Source organism: Dendropsophus ebraccatus, chromosome 5 (genome assembly GCF_027789765.1).
Source record: "Dendropsophus ebraccatus isolate aDenEbr1 chromosome 5, aDenEbr1.pat, whole genome shotgun sequence".
Classification (NCBI taxonomy): Eukaryota; Metazoa; Chordata; class Amphibia; order Anura; family Hylidae; genus Dendropsophus; species Dendropsophus ebraccatus.
Genome location: NC_091458.1, coordinates 37811072 through 37835883, shown reverse-complemented (window position 1 = coordinate 37835883; position 24812 = coordinate 37811072). Strand labels below are relative to the sequence as shown.

General features: G+C 43.0%; 1 protein-coding gene across 2 annotated transcripts in view; it reads right to left on the bottom strand.

The window, feature by feature from the left end:
- Positions 1-24812, bottom strand: part of LOC138793484 (cilia- and flagella-associated protein 337-like) — a 126795-nt gene that overhangs the window by 72011 nt on the left and 29972 nt on the right. For both annotated transcript variants that reach the window (XM_069972075.1, XM_069972077.1), the window contains exons 10-14: positions 24329-24375; positions 22741-22861; positions 11716-11785; positions 8229-8472; positions 6383-6488 (exon numbers count right to left, since the gene is read on the bottom strand). In XM_069972075.1, coding sequence (XP_069828176.1) covers positions 6383-6488; positions 8229-8472; positions 11716-11785; positions 22741-22861; positions 24329-24375 — 588 coding nt within the window. The remainder of the gene's footprint in view (positions 1-6382; positions 6489-8228; positions 8473-11715; positions 11786-22740; positions 22862-24328; positions 24376-24812) is intronic.

The window sequence follows — 24812 nt, the reverse complement described above, 5'->3', positions numbered from 1 at the left end:
TATTTCGGGCTGGGGTGGGGGAAGAAGAGGTCAAATTTACCGGTCCCAGCTCGAACAGAGAGCCGCGTCCCACTCCTGGACCCCACTAGCTGTCTTCTGAGCTCCCCTCCGGCTATGTCATGATTCGGCTGACAGAAGCCCCACTCAGCCAGTCAGTGACTGGGGCGGGTCACCACTGTCGTCACTGATTGGCTAAGCAGGCTAAATCCCACCCGCTTGTGACGTTTCAACCGGGCCGTCATGTACCCGCAACCCGGCAAAAGATGACTCCTGGCGGGGTATGGGAGTCCGGTCATTTGGCACAATGCGGGCGTGGGGACGGGTAAGCTTAGGGTCTTTTTGTAATTTCCTTTTCACATATTACAGGTAATGCAGACAGAACAAACTGTATGGTACAAGACTTGTAGTATACTGACAGAAATACAGAAACTTTATTTTAAGGAATTGGAGTGCATTATAGAAGCTGGTGACGTCTGCTGCATATGACAGCAATAGAGACATGATATGATGTGTACTGAGAGATACAAGGGATAGCAAGGTCTATCTATCCACCTACACTAGGATGCAGAGGGAAATGGTGGTGTCATATTAATTTCTGTAAGACATAGCATTGTACATTATCCATTCTACTGGCAGGAACAGCTGAGCAAATTGCCTATGATACATTAAAACGTAAGCTCATTCCGGGCATAGGAGTCCAGTGGGCGGTCTTAATTTGACAGCTGCCTTTGAGCGAATATGCATACCATATTATGTGTTAGTCATTGATCTGAACCGCCTAGAATGAGCAGAAGTTTAAATTTACAAGCTACAAGCTATACTGAAAGTGACTCTGTACCCACAATCTGACCCCCCCCTCCCCCCCCCCAAACCACTTGTACCTTCGGATAGCTGCTTTTAACCCAACATCTGTCCTGGGGTCCGTTCGGCAGGTGATGCAGTTATTGTCCTAAAAAACAAATTTTAAACTTGCAGCCCTGTGTTAAACTGGTGTGGCCTAGAGTGTCTATGCATAAGGCTGGCACAACCTCTGTCCCTTCTCCCCACCCTCCTCATCATTAGGAATGCTCCAGGCAGATTGTCTCCTATTCATCAGCTGTGTGAACACGGCACATGGGCTGGATCGTTAAGGCACCTGTGCAGTGTTTACTGCAGAGGAATAGGAAAAATCCTGCCAGGGGAATTCCTAATGATGAGGAGGGTGTGGAGGAGGGACGGAGGGGGTGGTACAAAGTTAGGGCACAGATACTCTAGGCCATGGCAGTTTGACACAGGACTGCAAGTTTAAAAGTTGTATTTTAGGATAATAACTGCATCACCTGCCAAACGGACCCCAGGACAGATCTTGGATTAAAAGCAGCTATCCGAAGGTACAAGTGGTTTGGGGGGGGGGGGGGGGGGACAGATTGTGGGTACAGAGTCGCTTGAAACTTTCCCAGATCTGTTTGCATAGAGAGAATTGTCAATTATTAACTCCGCCTACTTGACTTCTTAGCCCAAACTAAGAAGATATTTAGACGAATAAATGACAAGTTATTCTAGAATCTTTCCCACACAGCTATATATCACTCTGCTCAGCTCCTTCTGCTCTATAACATGATGGATGCAGATTAGACTTCCCTGACAGAGGGGCACATACAATAAAAGTTTTTACTTCCTTCCCCCCCCCCTTTATCTACTGTTCTATGGAACTTGACCGCTGTAATAAAGGCTCAGATGGAAGATGTCACAATTTTTTTTCTGCTGGGATTCATACAGAATCCAGCATAAAATACAGATATACAGTATATAGGGCCCGGAGAGGTCGGTGCCATATTAAGATACAAGGTTGTATAGAGATGTAAGACAGCCATGTACATGTAGCCTGAAGACTTAGAAGCTCAGTCTAAGGGTGTCACAGCGTTTTAGCGTTGCAAGTTGACTATGCGGCAGCAGCAATGTAGACAGCTTTGATTCTATATATAACTGGTGACATTGCTAACATTGGTCAGTTATTAAAGGTCGGATTATAGCCGTATACTACAACGTTTTACTTTCTTGTAGACTCGGCTTAGCAAGAAAGATCAGGAGAGACCCCTAGAATGATTCATGTAAGGAGATTTCAGTGGTATCCAGTTAAAGGACTTGTCCAGGATTAAACACATGGCTACTATGTTTCAGAAACAGAGCCATGGCCTAGCGTTTTTTTGGTATTGCAGCTAGGCTCCATTGAGGTATAGGAAGCTGAGTTGCAATACTACAATTTAAAGGGGTTATCCAGCGCTACAAAAACATGGCCACTTTCTTCCAGAGACAGCCCCACTCTTGTCTCCAGTTTGTGTGGGGTTTTGCTGCTCAGTTCCATTGAAGTGAATGGAGCTTAATTGCAAACCGCACCTGAACTGGAGACAAGAGCCGGGTTGTCTCTGAAAGAAAGTGGCCATGTTTCGTAGCACTGGATAACCCCTTTAATTTGTGGATAGAAGTGGTGCTGCTTTAGGAGGAAATCAGACAAGTGTTTCTAATCCTTGAATCCCTAGAAAAGGATATTCCGAGATTTTCCAGATTTACTGAAAGGCGTGCGCTGCTTAATAAAACCGGAGAAGGCCATGGGGACGGGGATTTATCTAAGACTGGTGTACAGATACATCGCTCCTGATAAATCCCCCTCTTTGTGTTTACAATTCTCATACAGATTCACATCTATGGTATATGCTTTTATAGCATATGTTTCGATACATGTGACAAAAAAAAAATTCTTCAAAATTGCTAAAATTAATTTCTTTTTTTTAAACCTCAGCATTACAGCTAAACCTGTACGGAGAACCTTAGTGATATAAAAGATCCTGTACGCTATTGCTTTAGGTCTTCTATAGCGTATCTCCCCTAGATAGAACCAGTTGCATAGATGGAAGAATAGGTACACAATTTGCACAAGACTGCACTCTAGTGGCAATACATTGTACTGCAACAGCATTACTAGCAGACGTTGATGTTCATAAGGTGACATAATAAATAATAAAAGTCAGTTTCTGATATATAATTCTCTCATCCATCACTAGGTCCTACAACAACCAAAGGAAAAAATCATTATAAATAAATGCTAGTGATATCTGCTTAGCACTAGAGCTGTTCGCATCTGGAGCATGCTCGACTCTGATCGTTCTGCATGTGAATACCATTGGCTGAAGAAGTTGAATGCAGTCCTAGGTAGTCTAGAAAAACTTTGATACAGCCATAAGCCATGTTCCCACTGCATAAGTTTTGTAATAATTACGTCCGTTGTAACAATGACTGTGATTACTACGGAACTTACGTAGTGGTACCTTCTAAGGAATCCCGGCCGTAGTGTATACACATAGTATACGCTCCGGCAGGAATCCCTAGCAACGCCACAAGAAACTGACATGTCTGCAGAAAACCCTGTCAGTTCACACAATGGAGCGTGCGACTCTGGCCGCACGCTCCATTGTGTGCAGCGGGGAATTCGGATGCGGGTGCACAGGGATGTGCCCGCATCCGGATTCAGCGGCAGTAAGGGTTATCCGGGATGATCTTTTCTGACACTGCCCGTCCTGTGATCCGGCCGGGTCACGGACCGGCCGGTGTCTTACAGAGTGGGAACACATTGCTTTATTTATCTTGCTCTTATCCGTACTTATAGCCTTATAGCCCAGAGCTGCATTCAGACTTCTGTATGCTTTAAAGCTAACAGGATCTGTCAGGTTGAAAATGTATTTCAGTCTACAGGCAGCAGGTTATAGAGCAGATTGATATATAGTTTTGTGGGAAAAATTCCAGGATGACTTCTCATTTATTCATGTAAACCATTGTTCTTTTTGGGCTAAGCAGTCAAGTGGACGGAGCTAATTAGTGACTGACAACGCTATGTAAACACAGATAGCTATCAATCAATAATTAGCACCGGGGCACTGGGGCATATTAAAATCACAGGGGGAACTGTGTTGCCAGTAGTCAGAGTAGCTAGCCGCTAACAAGTAGTGGATGATATTTCCACTGTGTAAACCATAGTCAGCTTCATCCTGATTGTTTAGGGGTCAGCTGATCATCTTGGCCACTCTTACATTAAAGGGGCATCTATGTTGTGACAATACCTTCAAAGGGGTTGTCCAGTGAAAATCTTTTTCTTTCAAGTCAATTGGTGTCAGAAAGTTATATAGATTTGTAATTTACTGCTATAAAAAAAAAACAGCACTTCCAGTACTTATCAGCTGCTGTATGTCCTACATGAAATATTTTATTTTCTGTCTGACACAGTGCTCTCTGTTGACACCTCTGGTCGAGACAGGAACTGTCCAGAGCAGCAGCAAATTCCCATAGAAAACCTCTCCTGCTCTGGACAGTTCCTGTCTCGGCCAGAGATGTCAGCAGAGAGCACTGTGTCAGGCTGGAAAGAATGCACCACTTCCTGCAGGACATACAGCAGCTGATAGGTATGGGAAGACTTGAGATTTCTTAATAGAAGTAAATTACAAATCGAAATAACTTTCTGACACCAGTTGATTTAAAAAAAAAAACACAACCCCTTTAAGCTTGTTATGCCCTTTCAATGTAGTAATTCTACAATTCTGACACCAAAGATATTTCTGCTGTATTATTGTGGGCGTAAATACTTGAGTTACATTGACTCAAGGGAATTTCAAATAAGCAAACAATACCTTATAGTTAGAATTTCTTATAATATACTGTATATCTTTCCTGGAAGTATTCATAAAATCTCAAACAATACATATTTCTTCATTGAGAACCTTCATTCTTTGCATATTTCTATATTATTATAGAATACAGACTATACAGTCAGTGAGTAAAACAACAGCTGAGAGCGACACTATGAAAGATAATATTTGACTATAATTAAAGGGATTGTTTGGTCAGTTTAATTTATAGGATGAGTCATTAATATATAATAAAGGAGGTTTGATGGCAGGGTCCACACCGATCAATAGAATGAAGAGACTATTGCTGCCTTTTCATCAGAAAATGTATTGTTTAAAACCATTTTTATTGTTAAACATATATACCGTAATTTTTTTTCCCCATTTTACTTTCTATATTATACAAAAATCTTGTCATTTTTATTCCCACCACTGGGGCGAAAACTAAACCAAGACTTCATGTTTTGTCTGTGATGATAAGGAGGAGGCTGCTGTAAAGTAATCTGTGCAGCATTACAGCATCAGGTGACACCAGTAGATAAATAAAACAATTCATGAAGCTCACAGATCAGCCTCTCCCTCCCTGTGGAATGGTCTCTTGCTAAGTGAAGTTTCCCATTCACGTCAAAGGGACAACTTCTGTCAGTAGCGGATTATATTAGGTCCTTTTCGGGCGGTAGTCCTGGGCCCTGCGTTCCCGGGGGGCCCATGGCCACCCAAAAAGACATTAGCTTTCAGCGGTGTATTGTTCCTGGCTACATTTCTGTCATGATTTGTGCTTTTTTACAACAATTTTGCACAAATCAGGGCTTCGTGACATTATCTATCCTGTACTATGTACACCACATTAGTGTTGCCAAAGTTACAGTAGGGTGGGTGGTCAACAGCCCGGGGTCTATGGTAAAGTTAATCCACCCCCGACTCCTGTCCATTGTTGTCTATGTCTTGCTGTAAAGCTAACTGCTCAGACAAGATGGCAGAAGGTTGGGCTCCCTCTAGTGGGCAACTCATTTTTGGTAGAATATTTAATGTGTTCATTCAACCTACAGCATCACCTGCAGGGCAGATATAGTATTGCATTTGCATACTTGCCAGCATTCTCACTTTTGGTGGGACAATACCATTTCCTCCAAACTAGATATTTTGTGATGTTCCTGTTTGTATGGCCTATTTCTCAGGCACTCCCTGGTTATGGAATCATACTGGACATTACTTTTAACTGCTCTCATGTTTCAAGCGTACCCATTGTTTTAGGTAACTTTTTAGGATAAGCTGCCTTGTTTGTACCTGAGGAGTAGAACTATTTCTGGCCATTTAATACCTTTTATAAGGCATTTTGTACTAGTTTTTTTACTCTGCGGGGTTCATCTCTAATTTTCAGTTTTCCATTACCTATTAGCTGGAGCCTAGCCTCTACAATGTCGCTATACACTCCGCACACACAAGAGGAGATCCTGCTTCTTTAAACCTCTATATGGAACACTCTCAGAACCAGCAGCAGCATAGAGAGCATTATAGAGCAGAAATGAGCAGTCTATACTGCCAATCCATCACTTCCTATAAGCTGCTGTAGTCTCCCTGATACGGACAGAAAGAGGCATTTTTCACTGATAAGATATGTTACAAAGATTCTCTATTTCCTTGGCTTACTAACCTATGCAAAGTGACAAGTGACGGTAACAAGGTAATGTGTTCTACTTATACATCATCTGTAAAACTCCCCTTACCTTTACTGTATTGTCTGTTGCAACTGAAAAGATCTTGTTGTCTTCTGATGAGACTTCAAGAAAAAATATGGGGGCAGTATGACCACGGAGCATGCCTGTCGCTCGCCTGGAAGTAGCAGAAAAGTTCACATTTTGTAATGTGTCGTCTTTACAGCAATCAATGTATATTATATTAATATAGAAAAAAATACATGTCCCAGAATGAAGTCTATTGTAGAAGTTGAGCTCAGCTGAGCTGTTGACAGGGGTGGGTAACATTCTGCTGATTCCAAATATTAATCGGCAGAATAGTGAATGCAGCTCTGGGCTATTTTACAGGGTGTAACTCGGGAGTGGAACAAGACAAACAATATTCTGGCCTTAGGTTACAATATATTCAGCACGCAACAGTTTTGTCTGGGCCATCAAAATTTATAACCACATTAAACATAGAATATCACCAGCAGTCCAGAGTGGTGACGTGATTGTGTTGAAGTTCCTTAGGCAAAGTACCTGTATCACCAGATATGTTGCTTAAGGACCATCTATTGGGTGTAGTTAATTAAATCCCCAGTCATGATATGAGGCTTCTTAAAGGGGTACTCAGGCAATCTTTCAAATCATCTAGTGTCAGAAAGTTATACAGATTTGTAATTTACTTCTATTTAAAAATCTCAAATCTTCCAGTACTTATCAACTGCTGTATGTCCTGCAGGAAGTGGTATATTTTTTCCAACTCTGACACAGTGCTCTCTGCTGCCCCCTCTGAATGTGACAGGAACTGTCCAGAGAAGGAGAGGTTTTCTGTGAGGATTTGCTACTGCTCTGGACGGTTCCTGTCTCGGACAGAGGTGGCAGCAGAGAGCACTGTGTCAGAGTTGGAAAGAATACACCACTTCCTGCAGGACATACAGCAGCTGATAAGTACAGAAATATTTAAGATTTTTTAACTAGAAGTGAATTACAAGTCTATATAACCTTCTGAATCTAGTTGATTTAACGGAAAACATTTTTGCTGGAGTACCCCTTTAACCCCTTGCCTCTGCAGCCTATTTTGGCCTTAATGACTATGAACAAAATGACTACCCTAAAGCAAGTACAGTGGTACAGTGGTGCCTCGGATTACGAGCATAATTTGTTCCGCGACCGTGCTTGTAATCCAAATCCACTCTTAATCCAAAGCAAATTTTCCCATAAGAAATCATAGAAATGCAGACAATTGTTTCCACACCCCAAATATAATGATTTATTATTCTGAATAACATGTAATACAGATGAAACAAGCAGAATATGTGATTCGGAAACAGCAGAATATGTGATATTATAGGTTACTGTACAGTAATGGAGAGGATGGGAAACACAAGGGCTGACAGAGACTGCAGGGAGCATGAAGGAATGAGCAGGGCAGATGTGGGCACAGTATAGCAGCACTCTCTGTCCGGGGAGAGAGGGGTTACAGCTATGGAGAGATTACCTCCACGGTCCTGTCCCCTGATGTAAGCCCCAGCCTGAAGGGGATCTGCTATGATTTGGAAGGTGAGGGAGACTTCCTGGGTCAGAGTACAGGGCTGTAGACCCCACTATGCAGACCATGCCCCACTCCCCCTCCCACCCAGTACAGGGAACTCTTACACCAAAGCAATGCTCTTAAACCAAGTCACAATTTTGAAAAACTGAGCTCTTAAATCAAAACGCTCTTAAACCAAGTTACTCTTAAACCAAGGTACCACTGTATTTACTGTTACTCATCTTCTGGGTATGCATACGATATGTTGACTTCATGACTTAATATCATGGTAAACTCATGATAGGTCACTGATCCTATTCTATAGATATACGCATAATATAGATAATAAAATAATCTTACGCAGGCACATAGAGGTTCCACATTCTAATTATGCGATCCATTCCTCCTGTAACAATAAGGCTGCTCTTCTTGCAGAACGCAAACGTTTTCACCCCTTTATATACACGGAATACTGTTTGGTCTCCACTTGTTCTCCTCTGTGGTGGTCCCGGTGTGAATGCTCCTCGACGTCCCTTCAGGTCTTTCGCTTGATCTTTTATGTCCTTCATCTGCTGTTCTACATTAGTTGTCCCAATTGTGCAACCTTTGAAGGGACAAATATGACTGGAGGCTTATATTAGGTTATAGAGTGTTTTACATATAACCAATAAATTGAGTTTACATCACAACATTGTAACACTAAAGAGATAGAATAATGCACATATATACGTACAGGAGAGGTAGATGTATTAAAGTGACTCTGTACCCACAATATGACCAAACCACTTGTACCTTCGGATAGCTGCTTTTAATCCAAGATCTGTCCTGGGGTCCGTTCGTCAGGTGATGCAGTTATTGTCCTAAAAAACTACTTTTAAACTGGCAGCTCTGTGTCAAACGGCCGTGGCCAAGAATATCTGTGCCCTAACTTTGCACCACCCCCTCCGACCCTCCTTCCCACCCCCTTCATCATTAGGAGTGCTCCTAGAACATTTTTCCTGTCTGAACATTGCACCGGTGCCTTAACGATGCAGCCCATGTGCCGTGCTGACATAGGTGGGGAATAGGAGACAATCTGCCTGGAGCATTCCGAATGATGAGGAGGGTGGGGAGGAGGGATGGAGAGGTTGTGCCAGCCTAATGCATAGACATTCTAGGCCACGGCCGTTTGGCACAGTTTTAAGTTGTTTTTTAGGACAACAACTGCATCACCTGCCGAACAGACCCCAGGACAGATCTTGGATTAAAAGCAGCTATCTAAAGGTACAAGCGGTTTGGGGGGGTCAGATTGTGGGTACAAAGTCGTTTTAACAAAATCAAAAAGCAGCTTTCTTCCTGGTGCTGGTTCTGCTGCATTGATCCCATGATAGGAGGGTCTGGTGCTAGCTGACCTTGACCTTGCCCATTGGCTTGTAGAGGTGATGGCCTGGATTTCGTCTCCCTTGTTTGCTAATACTGCAGTGTCTGTAGGGAGGAGAAGCCCTCTGCAACTCTACATTGAAAGTAGTAGTAATCGCTCGGCACTCAGCCTGGGATCCGGTGCGCGTGGATAGCAATACTGATAAAGAGGAAAACTCGGCACTCAGAATTTAACGCTTCACAGATTATTGAGCTTCAGGCCAGTTTCACATGTACAGGATCTCAATGGTTCTCATGCTGCGAGTTCCGCAGTGAAATCCACTGCAATTCTATGTCCTGTCAAATTGTAATTGTTGACATACTCGCAGCAGTCCGCCGCGAGTATGTTAAGCCAAGTCCCCCTACCCCACTGTTGCCCTGTTAATACTTTACCCATCTGCGCTCCGGCCTGTTTCTGTGGCTCTCAGTTCCCTGACGTACTATTCAGCCAATCAGTACGCTGTACCGTCGCAGCAACAGTTTGGCTGAGTGAGACGTCAGGGAGCCGGGAGCCACAGAAGTAGGCCGGAGTGTGGACGTGTAAAGTCGCAGCGGAATGAAAAATCGTAATGGAATGAAAAATCTTAAGTATGTAGACCTATACAAAATGAATTTTAATGCTGAACTGGCAGCGTGAAATCCGCTGCGATCCGGTACGTGTGAACCCACCCTAAAAGCTGAATGAACATGTGAAGCATTGAATTGCGAGTGCAGAGTTGTCCTGTTTATCTACATTGAAAGTCTTCATAGTCCTGATAGCAGCCTAAACAATTGCCTCTTTTCAAGTTACTTAAGAGGTAAGTGACCGGTGGCTTCTATACCCACCCCCTCCCTGGCTGTATAATAAAAATGACCCCAACCCGGAGTACCTCTTTAAATTGAAAAAACAAACAGACAAAAAAAAAAGCAATCTTTATATAACTCTAAAGACAGGCTTCTCTAAGAAAATGGCCATTATTCATAATATATGGTGGACTGCAAATCTGCACGGAAACGGCACTGAAGATGAAGGTAAGAGTCATACCATCATCCTTAGTGCCCCATGCGCTATAGGGAGTTATCACCAGGTTAGATCCTCTGCTAGTTTCCCTTCCCAGGAGGAGAAATGTATACATCTTTCCATTTTTGCATCCTCTCCTCCTTTTTCACAGTGTTCACTATATATATATATATATATATATATATATATATATATATATATATATACACTGTATATATATATAGCCACCCTTTATTTTTAGTGGCCAATGGCATTTACTGTCAAGTAAATATTTTGATGATCTGCTTGTAGATCAGTTTTTCTAACCTTTTCCTTGCCTCAGGGACTAAAAGTACAACTATATCTATTATCACTTACTCAAAACTGTAATTATGTGACTTAAAAGGTCAAAAGAGCTAAAATCAGACTGATGGGTGTAGTCTGCAAAAGCACTCACTAAATATAGTGCACGTGAAAATGACATGCGACACATTGTACAGAAATAGTTCTTATAGAAATAATTATCCGTGGGATCGCATGGAAAAAACGCCAATAGAGGAAATATTTAAAATGATCCTAGACATGTAGCAATTCAAAAGACAGCATGCTAAAAATGCAGCCCAGGTGGCTCCAGTATAACATTCCGTGTTCTGCTCGGTACACGGACATGGAATGCCTGAAACGGACTCTCCCCCTGCCTGCGGGAGCAGAAAAGGTTCTACCTGTTCCACTCCCTGCCCTTCCGTTTCTTCCACTGGTCATCTTAGAAGACAAGAGGGGTGGGGGTGCATGCCAGGAGCATACACCCACACATGATGGTCAATAGCTGACTAATGCTGCGGTGACATCGGGCAGCTTTTGGACGTTGCAATGTTTCTGACATGCACCCTCCTGTCTCGGATGGCATACTTCTGAGATGGCCAGAGGTAGGAAGTGAATCACTGGAAAGTAGAACAGGTAGAACCTGCTCTGCTCCCCGGATAACCCCTTTAAGCACCACAGCCTTGACTAGTGATGAGTGAATTTGCCGAACGTTCAGGTTGTTTTAGATGTCCAAAGCCGAATGTTGGATGACACAGGCTGTATCCATGTTTTCCAGGATTCCCTAGTGCTGCATCCAACTTCTCCAAGGCAGCGGGAGATAAATGCGGAGCGTTTGTGTGAATATACCCTAAATGGGTTAGGGACAGATGGTATATTGTCCAAAATGCTGCTCCCGTGTGGTCATGGATGTTCACCATTGCAGTCCTTGTATACTTGTTATATAGCAGCCACACACATATAGGCTATGTTCCCACAATGTCTTTTTTAGGTTAAAAAAAGGCCATTTTGACCATAATCATCAATAACAACTACCATTATCAAAATACATAGTTTTTTTTGTCTTTTCAATATTGTGGGAACATAGCTATGCCATGAGATTGCAGTTCTTCTATATTGTATTAATTTGGTTATGGTTAAACAACTTACCAATGACTAATGCAGTAGCCTCATCATTTGATGCAGAAATGACGGCTTTAATGGAATCATAATATTTCATCTGAAAAATAAAAATAAAAAGGCGTACATTTCAATCAAGATTCCACTTAAAAAACATCAGATAACATTTATAAAATGTGAGACAAACTGTGAGAATATTATAATTCAGGGGTAGGGAACCTTGGCCCTCCAGTTATTGTAAAACTACAACTCCCATCATGCCTAGATAGCCACAGCTTTAGCTTTCCAGGCATGATGGGAGTTGTAGTTTTGCATGATGTGTACAATTATCAAGCCGTGTCAAAGGCTCAGTAAGCAAGCGCTGATCCAGCAGATCCGCACTGGCTTATCTGGAATGACCTCTTCAAAGGTCACAGAGAACACTCAGTAATGTTTCACATTTATCAAAAAGTAACGGGTCTTGTCTATCATTATCTATGTCTTTGGGGCCTGCCGTAAAGCATGTCACTAAATGCTGTTAAAAACCGCTTAAACAGGAAGGCAGCCCTTATAACAATGTCCAAAAAATGAAAATGAAAAGAATTCCAATCAGAGAATAGAAACAGATTAGAAGGTGTTTTGGGGTATCCTTGTCATAGTGGCCAGGCTTGGCAACACCCACCCCTGGACACATGGGCACTGCGCTTGAAGGGTTAGTACTAGGGGTAGGTACAGGTGTAGTGCAAGTAAGATGACAGAGTTCAGTGCTTAAACAAGAATTGAATCTTGGAACTTCAGTGTAACGCAGTAAATTGCTCACAGGTGCTAGCTCACAGGTTAAAGTGAAGAAGAAGGTTAAGACTGAGTGTAGACAGGTAAGGCTACGTTCACATCAGCGTTTGACCATCTGGCACCATTCCGTCTACCTTTTCCGTTTTGGAGTAAGCAAAACGGAAACTGCGGGATCCGTTAAAATCCTCATAGATTCCCATGATATATTAGTGTGCTCCGTTTGCCCTAATTGTGCTCCGTTTGCATGCAATCCGTTCAGGATCCGTTTTTTTTAACGGAGGAAAAAATTGTGTTTGCACTTGTTTTTTTTTTACATGGTAGTCAATGAGGACGGATCTAAAACGGAAGGTATTTCCGTTCACATCCGTTTGTTTTCATCCGTTTTTGCACTGACCATGAGCAGAAGCAGCAAGAAACCAAAGAAGAAAAATAAACGTATAGAAAAACGGATGCTGACTGATGCAAACGGATGCAAACTGACGTACAAAAGTCAGTTTTTTTAAGCCAAAATACAAACGGACCTTAAAAAAAAGATGAACATTTTGCAATGAGTTTGCATCAGTCTGCTCATCAGTTTATGCTCATCCGTTTAATTAATATAGACGGATCCGTTAGAAAAAAAGAAAAACGCTGATGTGAACATAGCCTTAGTGTAGGGGCCATTTAGCCCTTGTTTAATTAGTACAGTACTCTGCTGGCATTGTAAGGTATTTAAAAGAAGAAATCCTTGTACTAATGTATGTATATGCACTTTGCATATATGACCGCCTTCTGTCCAACCACAGTCTAAGTCCTAAGTCTCTGTCTCTAGGTAGAGCTCCCACATTCCCCCAAGTGGACAAAAGTTGTCAGTAAGATACTTTGGCACTTGACTGGGGATCAGTCCCTCTTCCTTTCCTCTAGGGGGTGACTGTCCTGACGGCATAGACAATTTTGTCCCAGTGCACAGTTAGGGGCCTATTCCACGGAGCGATAATCGGCCCAATTCTAGCAGATCGGCGCTTGTTTACATTATTGATCGGCCCCTGGAATCAGGGCCGCTTTAACCAGAGGGCACATGGTGCACGTGCACCGGGCCCACTGGTTAAAGGGGCCCCCCCCGAGCAGGCCGGCCGTTGCTATGTGCGACCAGTGCGGTCGCACAGGGCTGCGGCCACCAGCCTGTCAGGGGGGAGCGCCATGGATGGGTAATCTACTTACCCCTCCATGGCGCCCCCTGCAGGCCCCCCCCCGTCCGCCGCTGCTGCCGCTGCTGCGGCGCTTCAGCGGCAGCGTTACTGACAGAGAGAGAGCCATTGGCTCCCTCCCTGTCAGTCACTCTTGTGGCCGCACTTCCTGTGGTCACAAGAGGCCGCACTCTCCCTCTAGCAACCGACGTCACTGGAGCGTCGGCGCGAGGGTAAGGGGAGTGCAGCCTCTTGTGACCGCAGGAAGTGCGGCCACAAGAGGGAAGAGAAGAGGAACGCGTGGACCCAGGTGAGTAACAGTGTTTATTTTTTTCAATGTTATATGGGAGGGGGAGCACATATACTATGGGGGAGCACAGGGGGCTATATACTATGGGGGGCACAGGGGGCTATATACTATGGGGAGCACAGGGGGCTATATACTATGGGGGAGCACAGGGGAGCTATATACTATGGGGGAGCACAGGGGGCTATATACTATGGGGGAGCACAGGGGAGCTATATACTATGGGGGAGCACAGGGGGCTATATACTATGGGGCAGCACAGGGGGCTATATACTATGGGGGAGCACAGGGGAGCTATATACTATGGGGGAGCACAGGGGGCTATATACTATGGGGGAGCACAGGGGGCTATATACTATGGGGGAGCACAGGGGGCTATATACTATGGGGGAGCACAGGGGAGCTATATACTATGGGGGAGCACAGGGGAGCCTTATACTACTGGGGAGCACAGGGGAGCTATATACTATGGGGGAGCACAGGGGAGCTATATACTATGGGGGAGCACAGGGGAGCTATATACTATGGGGGAGCACAGGGGGCTATATACTATGGGGGAGCACAGGGGAGCTATATACTATGGGGGAGCACAGGGGGCTATATACTATGGGGCAGCACAGGGGGCTATATACTATGGGGGAGCACAGGGAAGCTATATACTATGGGGGAGCACAGGGGGCTATATACTATGGGGGAGCACAGGGGGCTATATACTATGGGGGAGCACAGGGGGCTATATACTATGGGGGAGCACAGGGGAGCTATATACTATGGGGGAGCACAGGGGAGCCTTATACTACTGGGGAGCACAGGGGAGCTGTATACTATGGGGGAGCACAGGGGGCTATATACTATGGGGGGCACAGGGGGCTATATACTATGGGGGAGCACAGGGGGCTATATACTATGGGGTAGCACAGGGGGCTATATACTATGGGGGAGCACAGGGGAGCTATATACTATGGGAGAGCACAGGGGGCTATATACTATGGGGGAGCACAGCGGGCTATATACTATGGGGGAGCACAGGGGAGCTATATACTATGGGGGAGCACAGGGGAGCCTTATACTACTGGGGAGCACAGGGGAGCTATATACTATGGGGGAGCACAGGGGGCTATATTCTACTGGGGAGCACAGGGGGCTATATACTATGGGGGAGCACAGGGGAGCTATATACTATGGGGGAGCACAGGGGAGCTATATACTATGGGGGAGCACAGGGGGCTATATTCTACTGGGGAGCACAGGGGGCTATATACTATGGGGGAGCTATATACTATGGGGAGCACAGGGGGCTATATACTATGGGGGAGCACAGGGGGCTATATACTATGGGGGAGTACAGGGGGCTATATACTATGGGGGAGCACAGGGGGCTATATACTATGGGGGAGCACAGGGGGCTATATACTATGGGGGAGCACAGGGGGCTATATACTATGTAGGAGCACAGGGGGCTATACACTATGGGGGAGTACAGGGGGCTATATACTATGGGGGAGCACAGGGGGCTATATACTATGGGGGAGCACAGGGGGCTATATACTATGGGGGAGCAGAGAGGGCTATATACTATGGGGGAGCACAGGGGGCTATATACTATTGGGGGGAGAGCACAGGGGGGCTATATAATATTGGGGGGAGAGCACAGGGGGGGCTATATACTATTGTGGGAGAGCACAGGGGGGCTATATACTATTGTGGGAGAGCACGGGGGGCTATATACTAATGGGAGAGCGCACAGGGGGGCTATATACTATTTGGGAGCACAGGGGTCTATATACTATGGGGGAGAGCACAGGGGGGCTGTATATTGGGGAGAGCATAGGGGGGCTATATACTATTGGGGAGAGCACAGGGGGGCTATATACTATTGGGGGGAGAGCACAGGGGGGCTATATACTATTGTGGGAGAGCACAGGGGGCTATATACTATTGGGGGAGAGCACAGGGGGGCTATATACTATTGTGGGAGAGCACAGGGGGGCTATATACTACTGGGGAGAGTGCACAGGGGGGCTATATACTAATGGGGAAGCGCACAGGAGGGCTGTATATAACTGGAGGAGCACATGAGGGTCTATATACTACAGGGACACCTTAAAACTATGGAGGCACAGAGGGGTGTAACTATGTAGGGGTACAGAGGGGTGTAACTACTGTATAGGGGTACAAGGGACCTAACTACTGTATGTGTTGGAGCCTTAAATATTTGTCTGGCAGATTCTGGAGAGAAGATTCACAGCCAGGAGAAGACTTCAAGGTGGCCCAGGCTGGATGGAGAGAAAAAGAAAAGGTGACAGACTCTGATCGGAGAAGACGCCCCCGGTGAGTCACTGGATGTAACTGCACTCTGTTATAGGATTGTAGTGTTAGGGGTCATGATGTGGCGGTATTATGTAATGGTATCATTGGTGATATCTTTCTGTTTTGTTTAGTGCAGTTTTTATGTAATATGTAATCACTGTATGGTGGAAATAGTGTTATAAGGTAACTACTGTATGTATTGGGGCTCTTGATACAGTGTGGGGGCAAATTCAGTACATTATACAATGTGCCAAAAGGGAAGGGGGGGGGGGGCCCACTCTTGAGGGCTGTGCACTGGGCCCACCAATGTATTAAAACGGCCCTGCCTGGAATAGGACCCTAACCCAACCTGTAAGGGCTTAGAACTGCATACTGGTTGTCTCAGTCTCTACTGAAGAAAGTCAGTCTCAGTCCCTCTCAAGGGCTCTGGCCTAAGCCCGGCCCGCTTAGTCACTGCAGCAGGAACCTGTCTCCTTTGTCTGTCTCTCATACACACTATCTGAAAGGACTACCCAGAATAGTGCTGTGTCACAGGAAGGAGTAAAGAGTAGAGAAAAATGTGTGGTGTAGAGTGTCTTGCACCTTTATACTTCAGGTTTAATGATCCTATAATGGTGTTTCAAGTCACTCAGGGTAAAATGTAACCTTAACCTTAAAATGCTAAGAGTGTCAGTAATACAAGTAATACCTTGGTGAAATGGTAGAGAAGAACATCTGAGGAGTCTGAGCTGAAAAAATCATTGTGACTGCGGTTAAAGGAAAAGGCTATCTTTGTAGTGTGTGAGTAGATAGAGAAGGTAATAAGTGAGAAGTCTCAGCTGTTGATATAAACGATGACAAATAGCAAGGTTTCTGCAATGTCTGAAGAGTCACATCTCATTACACAGAAGGACATAGGAAGATCGCGGAGAATAGAACAAGTGACATAAAGCAGAAGCATCAATATAAAGGGAGTAAACAATGTGGCAGTAAGTAGTTGGAGCTGTCGCTGTCGCAGATAAGGAGTGTGAAAGTTTTATTATTCTCTTATCGCATCACAGGAAAACTTTTACACTCCTTATCTATGAAATGCCCCAACTATTTACTGATCCACCTGTTCATTGTCCTCCTCATATTTATTCTTCTGCTTTAGGCTGGGTTCACACTATGTATTTGCAAAAAAAAACGGATGGAAAAACTGATGCAATTGTGTGCACCTGTTTTGATCCTTTTTCCCACTGACTTCCATTATAAAAAAAAATGGTTCAAAACGCATCTGATTTTTTTTAACGTACACAAAAATGTGGTCGGATATTTTTTATTTTTTTTATAATGGAAGTCAATGGAAAAATTGGTCAAAATGGATGCACACAAATGCATTCGTTTTTCAATCCGTTTTCAAATAGATGGAAAAAATCGGATTGCAAAAATGTAGTGCCTTACATGACTGGTCATATTATTCAGACTGTTCCTACGTCCTTCTGTGTATTAATATGTGATTATTAATGGGCTTTGAGGAGAAGTAAAACAGTGACTTGAAGGGAAAGTTTCCTCTAAAAGGCGGTGCCACAGAGCTGCTTTGCATATCCGTCTTCCCAGAATTCCTACATGAATGGCCAATAAGTCTCCACATGACTTTATGGTGCTCTCTTTAAGGGGAAACATTATCCCTCATGGCCACACAACAATAGGCCGCTCTACAACCTGCTCTGTACTGTCAAGGAGCAGCAACCCTGAAGCCGCTGTCTACAGATAGGTGACTCCTCTTCTGACTTTTCAAATCCCCATTCATGTTCTTATGTCTCCTATAAAGAGTCAGACATTGATTTAAAGGAGAAGCTACCTCCAAAAGGTGTCTTTCTGCTCAGAATTCCTAGTGGAAAATGTAGGGTCTATATGAAGCTCTCCTCAAAGAGAAAAAAATAACTCTTTGGTTAATCCTTAAAGGGAACCAATAGGAAACGCTAGCTTTACAGGGGGGAAAAGGGTTTTATTCAGTCGCGTGAGACAGGGAGAGGGGCGGCAACTAGTCATCTGGGCGGGGAGCCGTGTCTAGTCATGGGTGGCTCCACAGAGATGACTAGTTGCCGCCCCTCTCCCGACCTGGCACGGCAGAATAAAGCTCTTTTTACCCCAATGTAAAGCTACTGCTGCAGACATGGCTGGTAACCTCGGGGAGCTGCACAGTAGATCTATACTGTGCAGCTGGGAACCATATCAGCACAATCTTGCTGATTGGTTCCCTTAAAGAGACCCTGTCACCAAGAAAATGCTATCTAATCTATCAGCGTCATGTTATAGAGGAGGAAGAGCTGAGCAGATTGATATATATATATCTTTGTGGGAAAAGATTCAGTATAACTTGTAACTTCTTGATTGAAATCCCTGCTCATTCTGTGATAAGGAGTCCAGTGGGCGGTGTCAATGGACTGGACTCTTTAGCATAGAAACATCAGAGATTTCAAGCAATAAATTACAAGTTATACTGAATCTTTTCCAATAAAGATATATATCAATCTGCTCAGCTCCTTCTGCTCTATAACATGATGCCGATAGCTTAGGTAGAATTTTTATAATGACGGGTTCCCATTAACCTGTTAATACCCAACTGCCCTAAATGTACAGAGGCTGGGAATCTGGTAAGTAAGGAGCAGCCTCGGGGGCTGAGCCCATTCCATTCTCTTTGGCTTCAGGCTGCTATCAACAACTGACAATTGCGAGCACTGACTGACATTGGAGCTAGCTCTGCTGCCAGTCATTTAACCCCCCAAATGCCACTATCAATGGCTGTCTCATACGGGTGCAGTATAAAGTAGATATTTAAGGTATATTTGAAGGGGTAGTTCACAAAAAAAATTCTTTCCAATCAACTGGTGCTAGAAAGTGCCAGAGATTTGTGATTTACTTTTATTAAAAAAAACTCCAGTCTTCCAGTACCTATCAGCTGCTGTATGTCCTGCAGGAAGTGGTGTATTCTTTCCAATCTTACACAGTGCTCTCTGCTGCCCCCTCTGTAGAAAATCCCAATAGAAAACCTCTCCTGCTCTAGATAGTTCCTGCCATGGACAGAGGTGGCAACAAAGAGTACTGTGTCTGATTGGAAAGAATACACCACTTCCTGCAGGACATACAGCAGCTGATAAGAACTGGAAGGCTTGAGATTTTTTAATAGAAGTAAATTACAAATCTCTGGCCCTTTCTGTCACATTATCATTATGATTCCTGTTTACTTACATGTATCTCATCGCACTTGTTGCTTTGAATTTAGTCAAAATTTATTGTCAAATTTTATTGGAAAATAGAATAACTTTTCATGATACAAAAAATAACTTTTAGTTGCCTAAATTGGAGTTCCCCCTTTAAGTTGAAGGTAATGGCTGTCACTATCGTTTAAAGCAATCATTGAACTTCGTTGAACCAGAGATTTTCTTTTTTTCCAGCTTCATATATTTTAGCATTTTGTCTTATGGCTTTTGATATTTCCCTTGATGAGGACAATGTCATGACCCCTTTTTGTGCTCTTTTTTTCTCTCCTTCTCATTTCGTGTGGTCAAGGGAACAATCGTTTTTTTGAAATGATTCTTCTATGCTAATTCTTGCTTAAAATTTATAGGTCAGTGAGAAAATCTTACAATAATGTAACATTCATTAAAAGTAAATGGTTTGACTTCTCCACCAAAAAAGAAGATTTTTAGCCTGAGAGAAATAATAAATTCCGGATGGGATGTAGCATCAATGTTATAATCTTATCCTATGGCCAGAGACAATGATAAACTCACCAATAAAAAAAAGTCCAAATATCTATTTCTCAAAGGCAAAGAAAATAGGGCAGGAATTATCGCTGTTGTTAAAAAAACACATTGGGGTTTCAACACTAGAATGTAACTGTAGATGATGTGGGTGACTATATAATATCATTGCTCAGTTTCACACAGTAGTTAAAGGGGCCCTGTCAGAGTGAAAAGTTTTGATCAGTCGGAGTCTGAGAGTTCAGACCCTGACCGATCAGGAGAACAAGCTGGGAAATATGGCGCTCAGCGCAATCCTCTCACCGCTCATTCTGCTGATCTGTCACGATCTTAACACTATGGGGGAGATTTATCAAACATGGTATAAAGTGAAACTGGCTCAGTTGCCCCTAGCAACCAATCAGATTCCACCTTTCATTTTCCAAAGAGTCTGTGAGGAATGAAAGGTGGAATCTGATTGGTTGTTAGGGGCAACTGAGCCAGTTTCACTGTACACCATGTTTGATAAATCTCTCCCTAAGACTCAACTGAATACCCGATCAAGTAAAGATTGAATACGCCTGTCTTTTAGGCTATGAACAGGACATGTCCGCCATTTTAAAAGCCACCATATTGGATCAATGGCATATTTTTGTGAAGGTGGTCATGAAGCATATCAGATTTGCAATATTTATTATGGTTCAAAAGTTATCAACACAGAAAGAGGCTTTGTGTTCAACATTAGCTCTGTGTTCAGCACCAAGGACAACACATTGAAAACATCAAATACCTGTGCATCACAGGGAATGTTCCTTATTGTTGCTAATAACTTTTGCAGTTGAGTGAGTGAGCGTTGGATTTCATTTTGTCTACCTCTCAACATAAGTGTTATAATGTATGTGTGGCTTAGGGCTTTAAATCCCCTGAGGCATACAGTAAACTTCCTTAGCCTCCATGTCCTTTAGGAGGCCTTGATCAAAGACTGACATGTACAACCCACAGAACTTATACTTTAAGATAATGAATGTATATTAAATGTCAGTAAGGATTAAACTTATTTGAAAAAGTTAGAACTTCTTTTAACACAGAGAAGGTTGTGGGCTATGCTTCCAGGGCTGGCCTTCAGTGAGTGTGACTGCAAGGGGCCTTAAGTACCAGCAGGGGGAGCAGGTATTCAATAACTCTGCTGCCAGGCTAAGCTTCTTTGACTCTTGGTTATATCTCCTACAGGTGTGGTGCTTAGACACTTAGCACTGAAACTAAATGAATAATACACTGTATAGTGTGGTTTAAAGAGGTATTCTCATTTCCTAAAGTTATGCCCTATACACAGGATAGGCAATAACTAGTGGATCAGTGGGGGTCTGACTGCTGACACTGCCCAAACCCAAGAAATATGTGGCCAGAAATGACTGAGTAAACCCAAAAAGAAAGAGTGGGCACCACCAATATATACCTGAGTGCTAAACCAATGCATATAAAAGATTGCAATACTCAAAAAAAAAAAAAAAAATTAAATACAAATAATGTAAACAAAAAGATCCACATAGAGTATACACATTTGTACTTCCATCAAGCTGTTTTGCTCGCATATGAGATCTTTGTACTTACACACTAAATGTCGCACAAGCATACTCATTATTGGTAAGCTTCCTATTTGGGGAGGAACTTTTGGGGGATCAATGGGAGTTTATGTCAATCAACCAGTCCACGTGGATGCATCCGCACTATATGTATTGATTGCATACATTTGTTTTGCGTACGTTTTGTGTGAACAGGCGCATGTCATTCCTATGCGCTCCATTACTATACACCTTTGATGTCTCCGGTGTTATTTATGTGAGCACTACACTGTGTCTGACAGGTATGATAAATAAACTTGTGTCATGTAATTGTTACTGTGTGATTATGATGTGTCTTTCAATTCCGTACCATGTAAGTGTTACTTACATGGTATTACCACTTTGAAGTTAGGGCTATAATGTGTAGATGTAGCGGCGGAACGCGTGGGTTGCTTTCTGTTCCCACCTGACCTCTCCTCTATATTGGACCGCACACAAACTTTTTCATATCTATTTTTTCAAAAAAAAAAATTTTTGTTGCTTACACACTGCATTATTTATAGATTAATGATTAGTTATAGGGCACATTTTCTGCTTTTGGCCATGTGTTGTTGTCTAGGGTCAGATTGGTTGATTGGTTTACTTTTTTGGTATCTTTTTGTATACATTATTTGTATTTAATAAAGAATTGTCTTTGATGTGCTACCTTTTTATGCTTTTTTTTCTTTTGGAGTATAGGAATGACCAAACAGCACTGTGCATGAGCGGCCGGTGATCTTTTTGGGGTTGCCGAATGTTGCCAAGCACAGCAGTCATTCCAGGTCATAATTTTCCTGCATTCTTGAAATCGGCAGATCCTCACCCATCCACTAGTTTTTGCTCGATAGCTTAATGAAATAACAATATCCCTTTGAATCCAACAATGAAAGGAATAAGCCAGGACTTACTATAAATGCCTTTGGTAGGAGGATTTTGTTGTCCCCATTGTCAAGATCTCTCAACCTCTTAGTTCTGCCCTATTCACAGTATGCACAAAATAAAACATGCGCTGCAGCCCCAGCTGCTGAAGAGAGCTGGATGTAGGACTGCTGGGGCCCCCATGTGAATAGGACATAAGTACCCCAGATGCGAATATTCCTTTAAGATTACGGTTATGACCACACGGGTGATAAGTCACAGACTCTTTTGGAATTTCTTGTTATGAATCATGAATAACGATATTTTACACTTACTTGTGTCACCCAATCTCCATGCACTTTCCAGCGGATTAAAGTTACGTTGGGAGAGAGAATGGCGTTCTCTAAGACTATGGTTGGCATTACGTTATCTGGACGGGGCATCTTTTTCCACATTCTAAAAATAAAAACTTGTATTATATTGATAATAATTCAAATGTTATATTATCAACACATCAGGATAAGGTCTTTAATGTCAATATTTCAGAGACCCCCCCCCCCCACAATATAAAGAATAGAGACCACCATCTCCCCTCAAATCATAGGATAGGGTGTCTTATGTTGGAAAACCCCTTTACTTCAAGAAGAGTTCATCTCAATATGCATCAAGGAGAGTCATAATCATACTAGGCAGATGTACACCAGGAATAAGCAGATGTACACCACGACACGTATATAATTATTATATTAATAAACGCAATTATATTGACATATAACACAAGGTGGTCTCACATGGTCTCACAATAAGCAGACCCTTTTACCACCATGCACTAAAATTAATCTCAAAAATGTAACACCAGTCCCAATGTGTTTTCCACAAAAAGTTTCATCAGGGAACCCAGTAATGCAGTATAACACAATGCCACATCCCATAAATAAATATGATGCAAAAGCAAGAATACATAACGCATATGCAGGAAAAAAAAGTCTGGTGGATTATAAAATCCGGCACCCGGCAGGAGGGAAATTGATTACAAGTACTAACTTACCTCTCCCCATGCCCTCAGTGATTGACGGGGGCCACACGTGGGACCCCCGCTGGGCTTGGGGATCATCAGAGCTCATATGTCACAACCCGGCTAATGGACTGGCAACTCAGCCAGTCATTGACTGGGGTGGGATGCCGCTCCAGTCACTAATTGGCTGCGTGGCCAGTCCATCAGCCAGGACAGGCCTTTTCTCCCGATCGGGGAAAAATGCCTTCCGGTGGGTGTCCCGCGGTTAGTCCCACCACTCACCGCGGCTACGGGGAGATGTAAGTACCTTCTTGTAATCAATTTCCCCCTGCCCCTGCGGTCTGAAGGATTTAATAATCCACCTGACTTCCCCTTTAATAAAAAAAATCTAGTGTGTGACACTGATGCGAGACTTGCTAAGACAAGAGCCAAAGATGATGACCCCTTTGGTTGTCTGATATATATAGCTTATAGTTTGTTGGGTTTACTCAGGGAAGTGTTAACCTTTCCTGCCCCTAAAAGTTTAGTAGACCCACCTAAATATCAATGGGCCTCATGAGTATTTGATTATTATTTTATGGGCAAATTTAAAGACAACCAACCAACAATTCGATTCTATATAGTTGTAAGGCATTGCTAGGATGTGCTATCACTCTATTTTCCGTGGGTGTACAGTCCCTATTTATCAGGATTAGTAGGTCAAATTATTGTAGAGGACATCATGTTCTCTCTCCTCCTTGCCTGTTCCTAGGTAAAATAAATGAATAAAATCTATAGGTTATCTAACCATTTAATTCTCTAAGAAAACCAAACCTCCTACAGCAATTTATGTGGGTGTCGAATATAACAGACTTCTCACAATAGTGTCCATTATGACAGAGCGTATGTTTGGATAGACATTATTATACCTCAGTGTTTCTCCTATTGAAGTAAAGAGTAGAATGTTCACACAGCCCTGAAATAAAGAATACAAGCGGCAGTGAATGATGATGCATTAAATAGATTAACTTTCTGACTTTTGTATGTAATTTGATTGTTTTCAATATTAATTTATATTATATATATATATATGTTAAATCTATTAATATTTTAGTAATCATAATAAAAGTTATATAGGCTTGTAATTTATTTCTATATGTCCAATCTTCCAGTACTTATCAGTTGCTGTATGTCCTGCAGGAAGTGGTGTGTTCTTTCCAGTCTGACACAGTACTCTCTGCTGTCACCTCTGTCCATGTCAGGAACTGTCCAGGGAAGCAGCAAATCCCCATAGAAAACCTTTCCTGCTCTGGACAGTTCCTGACATGGACAGAGGTGGCAGCAGAAAGCAATGTGCCAGACTGAAAAGAATACACCACTTCCTGCAGGACATACAGAAGCTGATAAGTACTG